At 31.4% G+C, this 19,610-nt stretch overlaps 1 protein-coding gene across 1 annotated transcript; it reads right to left on the bottom strand.

Annotated features, from left to right (window-relative positions):
* Positions 1–1,294: 1,294 nt before the first annotated feature.
* On the bottom strand, positions 1,295–3,613 carry LOC148599686 (uncharacterized). Its single transcript, XM_088557815.1, has 3 exons — positions 3,217–3,613; positions 2,735–2,833; positions 1,295–2,118 (listed from the first exon to the last, which is right to left on the bottom strand). Exons 1-3 carry the CDS (start codon positions 3,527–3,529, stop codon positions 1,718–1,720), a joined length of 813 nt encoding a protein of 270 aa, XP_088413941.1. The 5' UTR covers positions 3,530–3,613; the 3' UTR covers positions 1,295–1,717.
* Positions 3,614–19,610: the final 15,997 nt, after the last annotated feature.

Raw genomic sequence — 19,610 nt, 5'->3', positions numbered from 1 at the left:
GGATCATTAAAGCTGCAAGTTGTTACCGTCCAAGAGGTATTTTTAAAGGAGAGGTAAAAGAAATATACAAATAAAGTAAAGTTAAAGAGTAATCAAGGAAACCAAGGTTATCGCGGTAGTCAAACTAATGTAATCCTGGGACAAACATCAGACATGGAAAACAGACATACACAACAAAGAACATAAAGTAACTAAAATCATACATACAAAGTAACAAAAGCAAATTAATAACTCGGACTCCACTAAAACTGTGAGCATGGACCAGGTGCACCTTGAGGGTAAACGTCCTCTGTTTTTTTTTCAAGAAACACCCGTCGAGTTGCTCATAAAAAGTCAAGTCCGGGGTAGACGAACGAGGAAAGGAAAACTATGACCCGTTAAATATCAGTTTAATCAGTTTTCATGGTGCAGCCATGCAGCTATTTAAGTATAGATATAACAAAATTATTCCCAAATATTAAAGGAGTTTAAAATGAAAATAAATTGTACCAGCCATAAAGATTGATATCAACAAGATGACAAGGCACGTGCGAAAGGTTAATGTTAGTAGACCACTTCAATAATTAAAGTACATTAATAACACGATTTACATGTATTTTATCAGAAAAAAAAAACAGTATAGTTAGTTCAATACATTTACTTGGGGCAAGTTTTAGGAGTTATGTAAGGTTACATTCGGATCGAACTTATAACATCTCAAGGTATATGGCGCCTGCATTAAAAAAAATAAGTTTGTATTTTGAATGCATTTCTAATACTGAGATGGTAGACTAGACATTATGTTTTGATTATTTTGATTATGTTCATTGCAAACAAGACAGAAACGATGATTAAACAAAATTTGCTTCATAAAATATCAACCGTTCAAATATACCTTTTTAAATGGAGCATATTTAACATTTTCATTAATTGATGTCAGTTTAGTTTCAAGTCATTAAATTTTAAGATGACGATGAACCTGATTAATGCTTCCAGTTTTGCTCAGTTAAATATTTTAACAGTAAGCAGACAACGCAAGGCCTCTCTGTAAGTCATCTTTGTAAACCGGTGTTACTTTGTACGTTTGTGCTTTTTGTCTTTTATCATCTTAATCTTTTGTGTGTTTTCTCTATATCTATTTATGATCATTGTATTGTGTATTGGAACATTTTGAGGGATTTAATTTTATCTATTTCATTTTTGTATCGTTTTGTTATTGTTTGTTGGTTTGTGTACTATGTGGACATCTTGGTTTGTTTATTTTTGTTTTTTATTTTCTTGTGTTTATTTTTATTTGTTTGTGTCTGCTTCTTCCTTTTTGTTTTGTGTTTTTTTTTTTATTTATTTATTTTTGTATTATTATTTTTTTTTCTAAAATTTTGATATATGTTAATTGCCATAATTAATTTGATCATTGGACCTCTTGAGGTTAGCGTCCTTATAATATACGCTTTCTACATACATTTAGAAGAGTCAAATTTCAATAATTTCTAGACACAAGTTATTATATGCGTTTATTAATATATGGATACATTATTGTCAAATTATAATTAGTACATGTACAAATACATAAATTAGTTCCTGTTTTAATGCATGTTTTATGTTAAAACGATAAACATTTATTGACACTAATAAATTGATTTTTAAATATCAAATAAACATGAAAAAAACTTTTGGATTTCACTGTCATATTTTACATTGGTATCATAATTATTACATGTATCTATTAAGTCGAAAATTATCCACAGATATCCAGAATTCGAAAGTTCGGAATGTTTATCTCTTTGCTTTCGTTCTCGACAAATTCTATTTTGCACGACTTTTTCTTTCCAAATTTATTCTTTAGTCGATCGATGAAATTCTTTCCACTAGCTGTGATAAATTTCAGGAAATCTTTTGATAACCAATCAGAGTCGTTTTCAAGTTTGTATCCAGCATTTATCAACTTCTTACAAATGTGTGGATTACAATCCTGCTGTGTATGGGTGGCCAAATAAAGGGCAGACTGTCCGAGTTTATCGACAATGTTCACTTCACACCCATGTTTGATAAGATAAACACATGACTTTTCTCGGCCTTCTTGTAGGCCAATCAAAAGAGCAGTTTTCCCTGTACAATCCGATTCGTCAACATTAGCGCCTGAAAAAAAGTAAAGAAATCCATTATTTAAAAGTGGGATTACAGTTTAAATACATTTTACATTTTAAAAAATACTTTTTTCCATCAATAAAAGCACAAATCGAAATAATTAAAAACATATAGTTTATACTAACGGAAAAAATGTCACAAAAACGCTCTTAAAGATTTAGACAAGTTCTTTATAAAAATGCACCTTAGCGATTGTATTACAGAACATAGATATCAACGTAGATACAAACGTTATTAACCAGTTGTCTAAGGTTTATTGCCTAGGGGGAAGTAGATTAATGAACATTGTAATTCTGCACGTTATAATGACATTTAAAGGACGGCTTAGTGGGCGACCTTGTCATACACCGTAATGTGTCAAAGTGACCATTAATAACTAACATGTTACAGGTGTAATTATTTGTTGACGCCATAAAATAATAATTTGGTCATGAAGTAAAATCTTTCATTTAAAGCATTACTCATTCAACTTCATTAATCAGGGTTGTTTTTGCACGAAGATAAGGTCAACATACTAGTAAATTTCTCAATTATTTTATTTATTTTTTAAACAAAACAATCAAAACTACATCTTAGAAAGACAATTAAAATGTATCTCTTTACTTACCAGATTTGTGTAACAGTTTTACTGTTCCAATGTCATCAAACAGAACCGCTCTCATTAACGGAGTTTGCCCAAGCAAATTCTTTACGTTCAGATCACAACCTAGGAAAATATCAAAATTAAAATATAAAAAATGATATTTACAAATCGTTAATTGCTCTCTATCACCTTTTATTTGTATTTTATTTGTATTTGTTTTATTAGTTTTGTAAAACAAATTAACTATGTAGTAGTGAGTGTCGGTATTTATGTTATACAATTAACATACATTATTTATTCCTGTAAAAGACCAATCAATATGACAAAATATGATATATGATCATACGGTAACATTTTAAAATTAGTAGACTCAATGAATTAATTAACAATGTCATTTTCTGCATCCTGGACTATATTTTTTCAAGAAATCTCGATTAAAAATACACAAATCCAAAATTATTTATTTGTTTTACAACTACACGATACTGTCGTGATATTGAACCTACCACATTTTACCAGCATTTTTATCACATCAATATGCGATCCGTCTGTAGCTTCATGAAGTGGGGTACTCTTATTTCTATCTGCGATATTTGGATCACAACCAGCTTCTAATAACTGTCTTGCAATCTCCGTCTGTCCATATTTTGCTGCATAAAATAGCAGTGTACGACCTTTGCTGTCCTTTGCATTTACATCTCCAGAGGCAACCTTGCACAAGTTTGGTGTTGAGTTTGACCTTTCTCTGAACAGATGACGATGAAGCATTACGTTTTCTGTTGAATGTTCATTGTCTAGATTTAGAGATCTAAAACTCATTTCTGCTTTACGATTATCCTTAAGGAAACACAAAGAAATTTTTATGTAATGTGCAGTTTGAAGTTTCTCAAACTAATTCTCCTTTCTGACTTATACATGTAATAACTAGAAGAACGATTGTCTTATATATATATGTGCCTCTCATAAGATAATTGACAACCGTCTGACAAATTGGAGTGTTGTTTACACCTAGCCCAGCCAACCGCGTCGCTTGTCTTATTGGTACGGAACGTTTAGTGAATTATTGACAAGGTCCGGGTTCAAGGTTTCTTGATCGCTTTTGTTTGACAATAACCGCAGAATATTTCCTGCCTTAGATAAGTGTTTATATGGATTTATTTTACATTCTTGTCATTATTGAACCTTTTTTTTAAATACTGAAACATTGTCGAATCGAATTCCTGAAAAAGTAATTGATTAATATAGAATATTGTCTTTAACCTTTAAACCCTTTAAACGAAGTAAAAATAACATACATGGTGATATATACTTGTCTTTCTGAAATACGGCTTTATTTATGTTTCAATCACTGACTGTCTACAACAAGTGGAATCTTATTGCTTGTAAGATATCTAGTCATAATATTTTAGACAAATACTGTTCAAATACTGGAAGCTGTTTGTTGTATTCATTTATTGCCTTGAATAATTTGTAAATTAGTCAAAGCGAACATTCTTTCCTTGTGGTTGTTTTACTTCGCCCCCAGTTCTGGTGGTGTCTCTGCCAATAGAACTTGTGTTTACGATAAGTTTTCATTGACACCATTTAAAGTTTCCTTATCGTTCCAGGTATCAACCACAATTTCACTTGTCAATCAAAATAATTGATTGTTTAAAATTTTCTGGCCACTTTTGGGTCATATCACATTTATTGTGTTTGTTCTTAAATTACTCATATTTGGTAGTACAGATCGGGTAAACTTTGTATTTGTTTAAACTAGTGTAAAGATATAATTATTGACAGGTTACTTGATCTTGTCAACCTATATAATATATATATATATATATATATATATATATTGTTCAAATGGTTAGCTTTATTTATTTATTTATTAGGATAATTCGGCATATTTGTTCACGTAATCGGAATTTTTTTTTACCTTTTGTTAAAATACTTCAATGAAACGATTGTGCAGTACATTTTTTCTTCTTCCTGTTAGACATCTAGTGCATATCTCTATATTTATTGACTTCATATTTAACAGGAAATTCCAGGCCATAAAAAAACTTTGTTGTCATTGGTTGCAAAAGTGTTAACATATATGTTCTATATGCAATGGCATATGTATTTATAGATATAAAAATGTTGATTCAACCGCTTTATTGCAGTAAATGCATAATTGTATGTGAATGGTTTATTGCCAACTTAAATCATAATACATTTATGTTAAATGTACACATTTGTCAACTGTTTCGCTGTGACAGTGTATAATGCTGTTTTTTTAGCCCAGCTGCTGCTTGCCATGACTGTTTCCTCGTCGTTCATTGAAGACCCAGGGGTGGACTTGAATTGACATTGATTATCCAATTTAAGTTGTTGTTGCCTCTTTGACATATTCACCAAAACCATTCTCAATAGGATAATGAAATATTTCTCCGTTTAAGAATCGGGCAAAATAGGTATACGGTGTGGCACAAGAAGGAAAAAACGCAGAGACTTTATTGCATTAACCAAGTATTTATACTTGAAAACCTCCAGAAATAACCATCAAAGTGTTTGTAAAATCTATAATATTTGTAGCCTTTTAACCTATAGAATACTTCTATTACATATTGAAGAAGCCGTTAAAAACAACGTCCATTTCAATAAAAAAAAATTGTGCTTTTCTTTTTCCTGCTAAATTTCTCGTATAGAAAGGTCTGAAAAATTCCCAACGATGTTAGAATTGTCAAATTTGCGATGCAAATTTGTGGTCGTTCCCTCCGCGGGACTCGAACCCGTACCGCTGTGACATCTATGGCAACACCGCCTGCACAAAGTCCAGCGCCCTAGACCACTCGGCCAGCTAGGCTATATAAAAATATAGCTTTCGCTGGCCGGGTCATTCCTCCTCGTAGGATTAATCTAGGGCTGTAACTTAGTACACGGTGTATGGTAATTTTTCAGACCTTTATATATATATATATATTATTACATCTATTTTGTCCACTAATATGGACATTATATTATGTATTGAATACTGTTTTTTTTTATTATTATTTTTTTTTTTTAATATACACTTTTGGTCAACCAATTAAAATATAATCACAAGTAATATGTGCATCTACGTATCCTACAGCATAAAACAAAATTAGAAATTAAGTAACACTCCAGGTAAGAATCATGCAAATTGTGATTCATGATTCATAATTGGAAAGCCAAATTTTGATATTTGATATTTATTTTGTTTAAAATGTTCTAGTAAATAGAAAATGTGGCTTATCGTATAATTCTTGTTCTTAGGAGCTGAAAATTATAAATACTGTATAAGTCAAAGTTAATTGAAATAACTCTGTACCTGACACTTTAATTCAATAGAAACTGCTTGGGTTTCCATGTGGATTATATCCTATGAGCAGACAGATTGGAATAAATGATTATCTACTATATCATATAGACCTATAAAGCAACTTATTAACAAAATTAAAGACGTGTACCCTTTATTGGAGTGTATCACATATTACAGAATATAATAAAAAGTATAGAAAATCTATACCACGTACACATTGGATAAGGCTATATGAAAAATCATCGATCAGCAACTTTGCAGAAACGGATAGATTTTACCTGAAACGAAAGACTTTGAAGCACACACGTACAGGTCCGTTATATATAATACTATTTTCTTGTTTAATTAATGTTTGAATAGATAATATAATTCAGAAACACATAGAAAGAGTAGTCAAGGGAACCAAGGTTATAGCGGTAATCAAAAGAATGTAATCCAGGGAAAAAGACCAGACATGGAAAACAGACATACACAACAAAGAACATAAAGTAACTAAAATCATACATACAGAGTAACAAAAGCAAATGAGCAACTTGGACTCCACTAAAAACTGGGAGCATGGACTAGGTGCACAGGTAGGGTAAGCGTCCTCTGCTTTTCTAGAAACACCCACCGAGTTGCTCATAAAAAGTCAAGTCCAGGGTAAACAAACGAGTAAAGGGAAACTATGACCCAGTAAATAAATCAGTTTTCATGGTGCAGATGGATAAATTGTTTGATAAACAAACTTACAATTACCGATATATCTTTTTTTCACTTAATGACAATCGCATATCAAATGAGACAAAAATTCAGTAATTGTTGTTTATACCTACTTAGATAACTGTTGTACAAAGTTCATAAATAACACCGTTAGGAAATCATTCCTAAATAATAAAATTTATAAAATTCAGAATTATGAGGATGTCTACTATATGTAAATGATCTGAAACACGAATTGCTTAAAATCGTTCCGTCGAAAGTTATGCACTAGACATGACATAAGTATTCAGGAATTGAAAGTTAAAACTTCGAAGTAATGCAGTGTACAGTGCAACAAGTAGCGCTAATTGCTATGAAAAATTGAAATTTTCATAATCAATATAAAGACCAATATTAATAATAGGAACTGTTGTGTGCCGCTTGGGAAGTAGGACAAACTTACCCTACCACAACCTCTGACGTAACGCTCCATTTTTGTAGAAGTTCATATTGCTAGTATTTTAGTTTATGTGTTATGCCTTGTTTTTGTTGTCTTCAGTTTGAATATGCGATTTATTTCCTTTTGTTTGCTACATGTTATATACAGATAGTCTCGTTTCCCTTTTACACTTTCCGTCCCTGTTCTTGGATTTTAACGTATTGGCATAGATTTGGTTGTTTCATTTCAGTATAACTAGTCGTTAACTATAGTTAAAAAAAGTATTGATTGAGCAGTAGCAAGTTTGTTATAAGCATTTATTACTGGGGGTATACAATATTTTAAATAAAAAATGTATTATAATCATTATAGACAATGTGCTGATTGAACTTGTTTCTTCCACTACCGTTTGTCAACAAAGGTATAGATGCAATTAATTTGGCTAACATCCTCCATCACAAAAGCGTTCCCAACAACATTCCCCCATATTTCAGTGACAAATCCATACCAATTGTTTCATATTCCTATACTTCACCCATTGCATCCAAAATTTTCAATTATAAAAGGCTATTGCAGAACCTCGAGATTGAGGACTTCAAGGCTAAACCACCTGACTGTTCTTGCAAAACCGCTCCATTCAAATATGGTCCTTCTGGTCACGTCGTTACGGGAGATTTAACCATCATCGAAAACGAATCTGCGTAATATCCTTTCTAAAGGTCCTAAGTACCGTGAACTACGCTCCATAAATTGGAATTATAACTTTAAAGTTCTTATGGATGCCGTCGAGGACTATGCAAGAAAATGGAAAAAAAACGAGAACAAGAAGACATTGATTTTCTGCCAAAGTGATTTAAGGCCGTGAGATCTTTAATTTTGAAACGAATGAAAGTCAATGAGTGCCAAGGCTACATTAGTTTTTAAAGACCCTGATGTAGCAAAAACATTGTCTACTATACATGACAAATATGTTGTCGTAACAGCAGACAAAGCCCATAACAACATTGGTTTTGTCTGCAAAACGATTTACATCCAATTTTTATTTTTAGAGGTAGACGTAGAAAATAATAGCAGTGATAGAACCTATACTGCTACCACACTCTTCAAAGAGATTGTGGAAAACCATAAATCTGTGCTATCCTCTTTCGGTCTCTCTTCCAAGGAGATGATTGTGATTTACCATCTATGTACTGGATTCCTTAACTCCAAAAGAATCCAAACAAACAAAGTTTCATAGCTGGATCTGCAAATTGTACCACCAAACCTCTTTCAAAACTTTTAACATCTATACTCCCAACTGTCAAAGAGGGTCTGCAGTCCTACCACATCACTTGTTACTCCCGTAGTGGTATTAACTCAATGTGGATCCTGAAAAATTCGACAGATCTTTTGGAAACAATTAGTTCAAGATTATTATATGAATATAATAGTATTAAAACCTATGATTTTTCAACGCTGTATACTTCTATTCCCCATACTCAGTAAAAATCCCGACTTAAAAACATTATACATCGTTGTTTTTCCAAAAAAGATGGTACACCTAGATACAAATATATAGTTCTTGGTAAATATTCCTTATACTTTATAAGCAATAATTCCAAATCATCTTCCAAATATACAGAGGAAGATGTTTACAAAATGCTGGAATATTTAATCGACAACATATTTGTCCAGTGTAGTGGACGTGTTTTTCAACAAACGGTCGGCATTCCAATGGGAACAAATTGTGCTCCTTTACTTGCTAACCTATTCCTGCACTCTTATGAAGCTGATTTTATAGCTGATCTGGTCAGACAGAAAGAATATCGTTTGGCTAGATTCTTCAATCTCAGTTTCCGCTATATGGATGACGTAATATCTTTAAACAATCCTAATTTCGGGGATTTGATACATCACATTTACCGAAAAGAACTTGAGATAAACATGCTACAGACACTGTTATATTGACCTACACTTTTTTTTTGCGGGGGATCTTAATTACACACTATAATCGTGTGTTTTATTTTGTGCTGAATTGTTTATAGTTTCTATACATTGACAGTATCTGTTATAAGAATTATTGATTAGTAGTAGTATGTTTTGTATCTAAGCACGTTTTAATACAGGTTTTCTCTTAACAATACCTATACAAACACAATATATTTATCGTAAAATACATCAGTAAACGTACCTTAATTAACCCAAGTTAAAATATGTTGATTAAGTATGTTAGCCTGTTTATATTATGAATTTATTGGGGACAAAACTAAAATTTTTAGGTTATGTTACAATATTATCATGTATCTTGTTAACCTATTTTCAAGCTCGCCACTGGTACAAATACCATATTTGAAGGTAACTCTGTTGACCGCATACAATGTTGTTTAAGGTAGTACCATGGGTGTTTATCAGATTATATTAATAAATATTGATATGTTACTATGACATTTTATTGTTGTATGATTGTTTTGTGGACACTTTTTTTTTTCTGGTTCACATTAGGACAATGCATTTCCTCCCACTCGGCTTCCAACGATTTGTTATGATTAACTGTTGTTGACAGAATGCAAAGCATGATTTTTGTTGTGAAAAACTTTTTTCTAGACTATTGGTAACTTTAATTTATACAATTGTTGTACTACGCCTAGTGTGTCAAGGACGTCTTGGCGCTCTTTTCGAGTAGTTTTGTTTTATCTGTAGTCTCTTAGCAATTGTCTATTCGACCTTGATTGTATAAAGTTTATTCGCCAAGTTGACCATACTGATTTAAAACATGACTTTGCAAACTTTTATTTTTTTTTTGAAAGTTAATAAGTGAAATTTTTTTTAATTATTGGTAATTTTAAAAGAGAAATCAAAGGTAACCATGGGCTCAACGACATGTAACTAAAATGTAAATAGGTGTTCCTCTCTGTTATCGATATACATAGGAGCATTTTAAACCAATGTCTATGCCTCTATGAACATCCTCGAATTTCTTGGATTTCTTTTTAATTTTCGTACGATTGCACTTTAAGAAAACAAACGCCCATTTTTCATGTTCAAATCAATCAGTCACCACCCTTCTAGTGGTCATCTTTTGAAACTAATAATCCACTGTGTTGGATTTCTTGTTACTTATGATATATAGACTAAGCATTCGCCGTCTTTTAGAGAAAACTAGTCTTGTGTGGCCTATCTTGTTAGCACTAAAAGTTGTCAGTGTAGATGTGTTAATTAATTTGAGGATGCATAATTGTTTACCTTTTCTTAAACATGCTCATAAAACATGTAAATGTATACGTCTTAAATCATTTTAGTTAGTTTTCTAATGATTCTTTTTTTTCTATTTTCGATCATCTTATACACTTATTATGAGTATACTGGTATGTTTCTAAAGCAAAAGGGGGTTCACCGGAATAAGCATGCAAGATAAATATAGTGCAGCTGTCGATGACTTAATCACAGCTCCATCTCTGATTATTTTCGAAACTTGAAATTACCATAAAGCATGCATAATTGTTTATGTGCATGTAAGTTGGTGATTTTCGGGGTCATTCATTACATCTGGTACCTCATTGTTACAAGTGCATTAGTGTTGACTAGACTGAATGTTTTTTTGGTTTTTTTTTAAAGAATAGCACTACTAGTTAAGATATTAATATTGCGTAACAATTTTAAAGAATATCAACAAACATCAACTCTTTTTTGGAGTTTTGGACACACCACTTTTGGTCGAATCCTTCGTAACTTATATCTACATCCAACATAGGGAGTTTTGATTAATACAATAAAACAGTGTTGCATTTTTTTGCAATATGAGACAATGCTCCAGTTACATGTACTGTACTACTGAGGAACTACACTTGAAGTGTCAAACATTACAGTACAATATTGTGTGATTCAAATTGTTAATGATCACACTTTACAATTCACGTTAAGTAAAAATCTAATGAAGTGGTATGTTGAACTTTAAAACAGTTTGTAAAGGTCACAGAGAAATGGACTCATTTCCAACTATGATAAATATATTTTGACCCTTGACTTATAACTAGTCTTCTTAAACTCTTTACTACATCCGAAAAATGTTCTACTTTAAAACAATTATACACACTAGACCAAAAGTTGGAATAAAAAGCTATGATAAAAACACAAAATTATGTTCTGGTATTCATGTATAAACCAGTAATACGTTTCCAACAACTCGCTAGAATGATTGTACAAAATGCAATATGTAGAACACAGTCTTTCAGTATTTAACGATCTTGACAGGCGTTAATATACATTGTATAGTATAATCTTTAAAAATCAGTTAAAAGACAATCACATAACATATGTAGAAAATATATTGGACATTTTTGTTTATAAAAACTTACATTTTTAATAATATTGTTAATTATGACTATTTATATCTTAACACTGTCTAGATTTTTTTCTTTTTAGCAAAGGGCGTTTACATATATAATGCATGCTTATTTGTTTCATTGGGCTAAAAATATAATCGTTTCGTTATTAAAGTCCATGACAGTCTAAAACTGAGTATATCGTATTGTAAACACATTCCTAGTAGGCTGAGTCAACCAGTGTACAGTAAAATATCTTTAATTATGTTTTGTTTATATTCTTCACCCCAATAGACTATAAATATAATAGTTTGGAAAAAGTTCCTTTCTGTTGTTCTAAGTTTCACAAGATCTCTATATGTTTTGATTTAAGAATTGGAATTCAAACATATAGATATGTTTGGTTTACACGAATTGTTCCCATATCGGTTCCCTATTGGTCACATACTACGCAGCTGACTAATCCGCACATACGCATATCATCAACGAAAACAAAATAGTTAAGCCTATTTGTCTCGTACATGTAAAGATAACGAATGCATTGTTAAGTCAATCAAAATTATAATGACTATGCGTTACCAAGATGCAAGCACAGAAAATACCTGCATGCCTATGCTTAAAATTGAAACAAGTACATGTATATGGTACAGTACTGATAATTTATTCGAAATTAACTAAGTTTATTAACGGCACTGAACATCCAACTTGTATTGATTAGTTACACCGAAACTGTTTACATTTTGACATACAGTTCCTTTTTGTATATCAGATTTCTCAATAAAAAACTGCGCATTTGTCTTTGTTTACACAATGACTTTATCTTTTTCCAAAACAAATTTTAAAAATTTATTATGATATAAATGTCGCTTTTAACTTTAATAATTGATGGTCTATGTACACCTACTTAAAATGGTTATAAACAAAAAAAACTAATCCATCCATTTTATAATGTATTAAATGTATTATTTTGAAAGTGCAGTATAATCTTGGAGCCCTGAACCTTTGAAAACAAAGTGTAAAATTAGTAAAGTTGTTGCTAGGGATGTCAATGGTACCGGAATTTAGAACATAATATATATCATAATCCGAAAATAAAATCATCATTACACCATGGGACTTGACTTTATTCATCCTCGAGGAAATTTCTACCTTTACCACGTTTGAATTTCGTGTGAAATGTATCTTTGCCTGTAACATATTTTTTCAGCATATTTTAAGGCTAACAATTGTTATTTTAGTAACTCCATTCTAAAAGAATTTGTTTTCATAGATTTACAGTTTATTCAGGATTCAATGTAGACATATTTTACGAATAGAGTAATTGACAACTCATAAATAGTACTAGTAAGAAAATGTGTTTATTATATCGCAGTATTACGATCGACTTGAAATCGTAAAAAAACATATATCAATATAATGGATTAGGTACTTTATTTTCTAATAATAGCCCTTTTTGCGTCGCTATTTGTACGACACAAATTTATCAATGTATTCCACAGGCGTTGGTTTCACAAAAAGTCGTAAGTGTGAAATTGATCGTAAATCATAACGTCACAATGCTATTTTATTTTATGACGTCATTACTTACGATCAACTTTACACTTACGACTTTTTGTGAAATCGAGACCAGGTGTCTAAATATTCGTCGGTTCAGTTCTTATATGCTGCTATACATTTCCCTGAAAGGAACGTTTTCTAATCGATGTTCATGTAGTCTACTATAATGATTATTTGTTATATTTACTTATCCAAAATCTAACTTTTATAAATGAATGCTATTTTGGTAGGATTGAAATGTCTGGCACTCACATTATGGACGCCTTTTCTATTTCTGTCAACATGGAGACAATACAATTTGGGATTCTCTAATTGCACAAAAGTATGCAGTTAAATAATGTTGATATGCATATACCTTTCTTCATTTACGCATTCTTGATTATATTATCCAAACATTATACATCCCTATAATTTTGATTATATTATTTTATCAACAATTCAGTTTTGATAGCAAAAGTTCTGAAAGAGTTTATAATATCACCACACCATGATAAATAAGTTTTGTTCTTAAAAAAATGAAACATATTTCAAGATTATGTCGGATTGTTTTTTGCCTCTATAATTTCGAACACTTAAATAAATGGCCAAATCGCCTTGCTAATGATAGATGAAGTATTGGAATAAGTATATTTATGGACATCGGGAGAGTTCCCATTGGTACTTCGACAAGTTATCTAATGTATCATTCTTTGACAACTTCATGGTTGTATTATTGTCCCATTAACGCTAAACATAACAAGGAACGACCTCCCACTCCACTTTTATTATTGTGTTTGGTTTATTGTTAAGGACGACGTACTAGGTGTGTCTATACTGAAAGACTATGACATGAACGAATTGAGTACGATATTTAGTTCTTTATATATAAGGATTGATTCCTATGTTTTGACCAAAGTATATGGTATAACCAACGCCAGGACACTTTATGCTTCATAAACCACGAAGCAGTTGATAATCAAGAGTGAAAGTGTCACAGGTGTGATTATAGTGGTAAACCTAGGTCAAATTAAAAACAATCATCGTGATTTAATTTCTAATCGTTTCCAGTCGAAATTAAAAATAAAACATTCATCAAAGCTTTACTTAGTTTGAGATAATTTGAATCGAAGACTACAGGTCAATGACCCCACAATACCAAAGATGTTTTGTTAATATATAGTAACCCACCTTGCTAAAAACAAACAAACCAAGAAAGCTTTTGAAGTTCAATCTAAATTATTTTATTCATAGACTATACCGCAGTAAGGAGGGTTTAGATTATTTCTCCTTTTATAATTTTCAAATCATATGGGGGGAGTACATGTAAAAGTGTAGAATATGATAAGAGAATCGATTTCCATATAGACATTTGTAGTATACCCGGGAAAGTGAAACTCCCGCAAGAACTTAATCACTACTTGATTTTAGAAATTTAAGTTAATTTTACTTGCTTGCTTAGAATAGAAGGAATAATGATTTTTTTGCCACAATTTTACATTTTAAAAGTTATTTGCTTACATGTTTTATGCATAAAAGCTGTTACATCTTTAACTAAACGAAACTGTAGACGATATTGGAAATGGTATAATTTTGATAACACCAACCAACAAGCATCTAACATAAGCATGCACTTTGCTACATTTTCTTAACAAAAATGGGACACACAGGTCGATCAACTTTGTTCTTTTATCAATAACAATTGGTGTTTATCAAAAACTCATCTGCGTGATGTTGTTTCCGCTATTTCAATCTACAAACATCGTTTTTCGACTTTAGTGTTTTATCGTTACATTTGTTACCTCTTCAACACATATGTTGTACAAATGAAGAAAAAGGGCTTTGTTTGGAAGAGTTATCAAGGGAACCAAGGTTATAGCGATAATCAAAAGAATGTAATAATTTCTTAACATGTGCATATTACAGTCATGGAACTATACGAATGCTAAAAGAAATGATTTCACCCATGAACATTTATAGAAAATCAGAGGACGCTTACCGGTGCACCTGGTCAACGCTCCCATTTTTTAGTGGAGTCCTAATTGCCAATTTACTTTTGATACTTTGTATGTATTATATTAGTTACTTTATGTTCTTTGTTGTGTTTGTCTGTATTCCATGTCTGGTGTTTGTCCCTGGATTACATTCTTTTGATTTCCGCTAGAATCTTATTTCCCATGACCACCCTTACCTATTTAAATCATATTCAAAATCAATTAGATAATTTGATCATTATATACTTTGACACTTCAGGGTCAAGTACAATTAGATATTATTTAACATGGACTTCGACAATGAATGGAAATCGTTTAAATTTTGAAATAAAAAACGCCTTAATTCATCTGCACTTTTGATGATGACGTACCTTTATTGTTATTGAATTTGTCTTCTAACAAGTGTTGGTATTTCAATTATATATTTTCATTTTTTATAACTTGCATAATTATTAGTTATCAAAAAAAATAAATATTATGTCTGGAAATATGATAGGAGTAAAAAAATTGTTGCTGTTTGTACTTTTGGTGTGACAGTTGATATGTTTTGCCTTGATAATTGAGCCATTTTCATTACAGTTGTCTGATAAATTTTCATAGTACAATTCTATAGTAATGTCAATTACCGAATTAAATTCCTTTCCAGACATTTAAATGCACTTTAACTGCATTGTTTTGTAATGAAAACTATTAATTATTTGAAGTGTTTCTTTATTATTTTAAGTGTCTGCAATTGTAACACCATGCAGACACATTACGTTTGATACAATTTAAATACCTATTAATTACTGCATTCTTTATTACTAGATTCAAGTGTCAAAACAAGCTTAGAATTATCAATTGTTTTAGAACTAATATAGACGATTTTCATTTTAATACAAAATATTCTTGGCTCATTTGCTTGTTCGCCTACATGTCCATCTGGAATGAAAACACTATCAAAATGATTGAGCACACTAATTGTCCAATAATCTAAGCTATTTTTGTCTTATTAGGAATAAATATGTGTGTTACTTGGCAAATATGCTATTAGATAGAAGTCAAATTCTGTTAATGTCTCGGCCATCAATTACAGATCTAATAAAAGGTTGTTTAAAACATATTTGTTCATTTCAACATTTGTATTTATGTGTGCAATGTAAAATTAATGTTTCTTTTTCTCTACGTATGTCGCTTGAGTAATTGGACACAATTTTATCAAGTATTCCCTTTTATCCTGATATCGTCTTGAGAGAGAGAGAGATAGAGAGGGGGGTGGGTGGGTACAAGCCTAGTATAAACGTATTAATTTCTATCTGTGGTGACTTTAAAATCAACTTTCTGGAGATATATCTTATTGACACCTAATAATACAAAACAAAATATAAACATATTTGGAAACATGAACTTCTAGACGGCGCCATCTTATCAATACTGAAAACAACCAAAAAAGATATCTTGTATGATGTTTTTTGTATTGTTTTTCTCTCCAGAAGTACAAAAAAAAATGACACAAAATAAAATAACAGCAAGGACTCTACAAAATAATCTGGCGAAGTAATATAAAACACTTCCAAACGGGGGCATTTTTTTTTTAAACCCTTGCTCCTTGAAGTTCGATTTCCTGCTTGAATGAGCGAAAAATAAATGTTGCATCCTCTAGAAAATCTAGAATGACTTTGTACTTTGCTATATGTTTATTACAGGAAGTTGAATGAAACCTTAACAATTTTGAAATATGTTGTATGCTAATGAGACAAAGTATTCTTTAAATTTATATATTGTTTTCTAATAAATCAATATCATTATTATTAGGCCGGAGATGCCGAATGAACTTTGCAATAGTAAAACTTGATAGACACTTAATTCCAACCGATACTTGGATGCAGTTAAAAATATCAATACTGTAAATTACTCCAAAAAAGGTCTATTAGACAACAATGGAATGCTTAATTAACGAGAGATCAACTAAAATATAAACAAAAATATGTTATTGAATGGTCTGCCAGTTCCTTTTTTTAACTATATTATTTCTTATTTTAATTGTATAGTGAGTGTGTGTGTGTGTTTTCAGCTACATAGAGCCTATGAAAAAAATAATTAGAATCTTTACCATATGAACCAAGGCATCATTTGCATTATTATTCAAAACTGAAAAGAAAGAAAGATTAAAATCTAATTAACCGCTGTGTAACATTTAAAATAAAATCTCTCTCTCTCTCTCTCTCTCTCTCTCTCTCTCTCTCTCTCTCTCTCTTAAGGAACAAAGATGCATAAACGAGCAATAGTATGGTCAAACATTTAACATGCCAAAAACAAGTGTATGTGGTATAGCTAGTACATTTTATAGCATAAAGCAAAATAATAAGATGAATATCAACACTATGGAATAGGTAATTCAACTTGTAATATAAGCTCTATTTTCAGCGCAATAAGGAAATGTGTATTCTGTAGAACCTGTTTACCTATCCGATACACGAGCGGCCCGTCGGGTGTCCGAATATGCGTCATTTGTAGTTTAATTCCATTGGAATAAAAACTATTTAATGATGATGAATTTTAGCTGAACACATGTGTTTGATTAAGATCCGAATATTTGTTATTTAGATGAATGGATTTCGAATCAAACTTAACAGCTTTCCAATTTTTGATTTATTGATGCTTATTTCTGTTTAAATGGAAAATGAAGATACTAATTTGCATTGTTTACAATAAACAAAAATACATATGTATTATGTGTACTGTATCTTCCTTAAGCATGCAAGCCGCTATCATACTTTTGAATGGTCTATAATATTTTTCTTTGCATTCTATCAGTCGTTGCTAGTCTACACGTATCAGATTAGGCATGAAATACAAAATTTTAGTGTAAAAACAGTATTGCTGAAAAATGTGCAATCTATATATACCATAATAAAGATATTGACCTTTTCTTCAGAAAAAAAAACACAACAATATAAAACTAAGAAAGAGTAATCAAGGGAACCAAGATTCTGACGAAAATCAAAAGAATGTAATCCAGGGACAAAGACCAGTTATAGAAAACAGTCATATACAACACAGAACATAAAATAACTAAAATAATACGTACAAAACAACGAAAATAGATGCAACATTCGGACTCCACTAATGACTGGGACATTGACAAAGTGCACCGGCAGGGTAAACGCCCCCTGCTTATACAGAAACACCCGAACTTCCCGAAATAAACACTATAAATAAATATCAAAGTATTTTAAAATAGTTGGATTTTTTTTTATTCAGAAATGTTAAACTCTTTTAACGGGACACGAGGTATCATGCGTTTTAATCTCGCCAAGTAATGTCCTTTAAAGGGGGCACAGAAAGAATAAAATGATGAAAGGTTACAACTGCCAAGGTAACTTGGCTGTATAGAACTGGTGAGCTATTTTACTGATGTCTTCAAATATCAAATATAGCACGTCTTTGTTATACACAGGACAATGAACGATATGTGTCTAGAGCATAGCCATTTTTGCATCATGCACTTTCTTGTGACAAATGAGAAGTTTTGTTTTGGTAATTAAATAAGTTTTCTGAAAGCTATATGACTGACACGATTGTAATTTCAGTTTGATATCCGAACTTAAGATCTTTCTACCATTTTTGTACTGTCACATTTGCTTTCGAACAGTAACCAGAGCAAGTCAACATTACGCGTTAAATGTTAAATTCTAGTAATATCAGTTCTGATCGCGCATGACTGCGGTAATTTACTTTTAATCCATATCATCTTTCATCTTATTGGACCATGTAAACAGAATATATTGCTGCACAGAACCATTGAGTTATATGGCACTGTTCAATAAGGAGTACTGTAATCAAGAGAACAATGATTCTGGCGGAAATCACATGAATATAATACGGGGACAAAGACCAGACATGGAAAACAGACAAACAAAAAAGGGCAAAAAATAACTAAAATAATACTTAAAAGGTAACACAAGTAGAGGAGCAACTCGGACTTAATTAAAACTTGGGAGCATGGACCAGGTGCCCCGGTAGGGTAAGCGTCCTCTGCTTTTCTAGAAATACCCGCAGAGTTGCTCATAAGAAGTCAAGTCCGGGGTAGTCGAAAAAGGGGAAGGAAAACGTTAAACAAATCAGTCATCATGGTACAAATGGATCCGATACTATTCTACAATTGTATAAATGATACATATATCATACATTTTACATTTGCACTTGTCTTTTAAAAATTGTTTCGAGTATTCCATTTTTTTCCCTCCTATTCTACTAAAATGATTAAGTTATTCACATATACAGGCCATCTCAAATTTTGCAAATACAAAAGAACTGGTAGTCACTGGTTCGTCGTGAAGCACACGGCATATTTGAATTGATTTGTGACAAAATAACAAAAGTAAATGAGCAACTCGGACTCCACAAAAAACTGGGAGCATGGACCAGGTGCACCGGTAGGGTAAGCGTCTTTTGCTTTTCTAGAAACACCCGCCGACAAAATAGCTACCAAACCAAACAATAAATCACACTGTTGCCCAGATAATCTTTATAAATGTACATTTCATTTCTTTTTTAAATAAAAAAATAAGTTTTTTTATCGAATGTCAAACAAGAATCTGTTTTTGATTTAAAAGACAAATAATTCACAAAAAAAGATGAATTTGTTCACAAATTATATTTA

This window comes from Perna viridis, chromosome 13 (genome assembly GCF_037379345.1).
Source record: "Perna viridis isolate PV_CMFRI_1.1 ecotype Kerala chromosome 13, ASM3737934v1, whole genome shotgun sequence".
NCBI classification, from domain to species: Eukaryota; Metazoa; Mollusca; class Bivalvia; order Mytilida; family Mytilidae; genus Perna; species Perna viridis.
Note: the sequence above shows the minus strand (reverse complement) of the source record. Positions and strands in the feature narration are given on the sequence as shown.

What these genes read in the sequence shown, in the direction of transcription:
- LOC148599686 (XM_088557815.1), bottom strand. Translation starts at nt 3,529, where the DNA reads ATGAGTTTTAGATCTCTAAATCTAGACAATGAACATTCAACAGAAAAC. An exon ending in AAAAATGCTGGTAAAATGTG is followed by an intron (nt 2,834 to 3,216) that starts GTAGGTTCAATA and finishes ATATTTTCCTAG; the next exon opens with GTTGTGATCTGAACGTAAAG. An exon ending in AAAACTGTTACACAAATCTG is followed by an intron (nt 2,119 to 2,734) that starts GTAAGTAAAGAG and finishes ACTTTTTTTCAG; the next exon opens with GCGCTAATGTTGACGAATCG.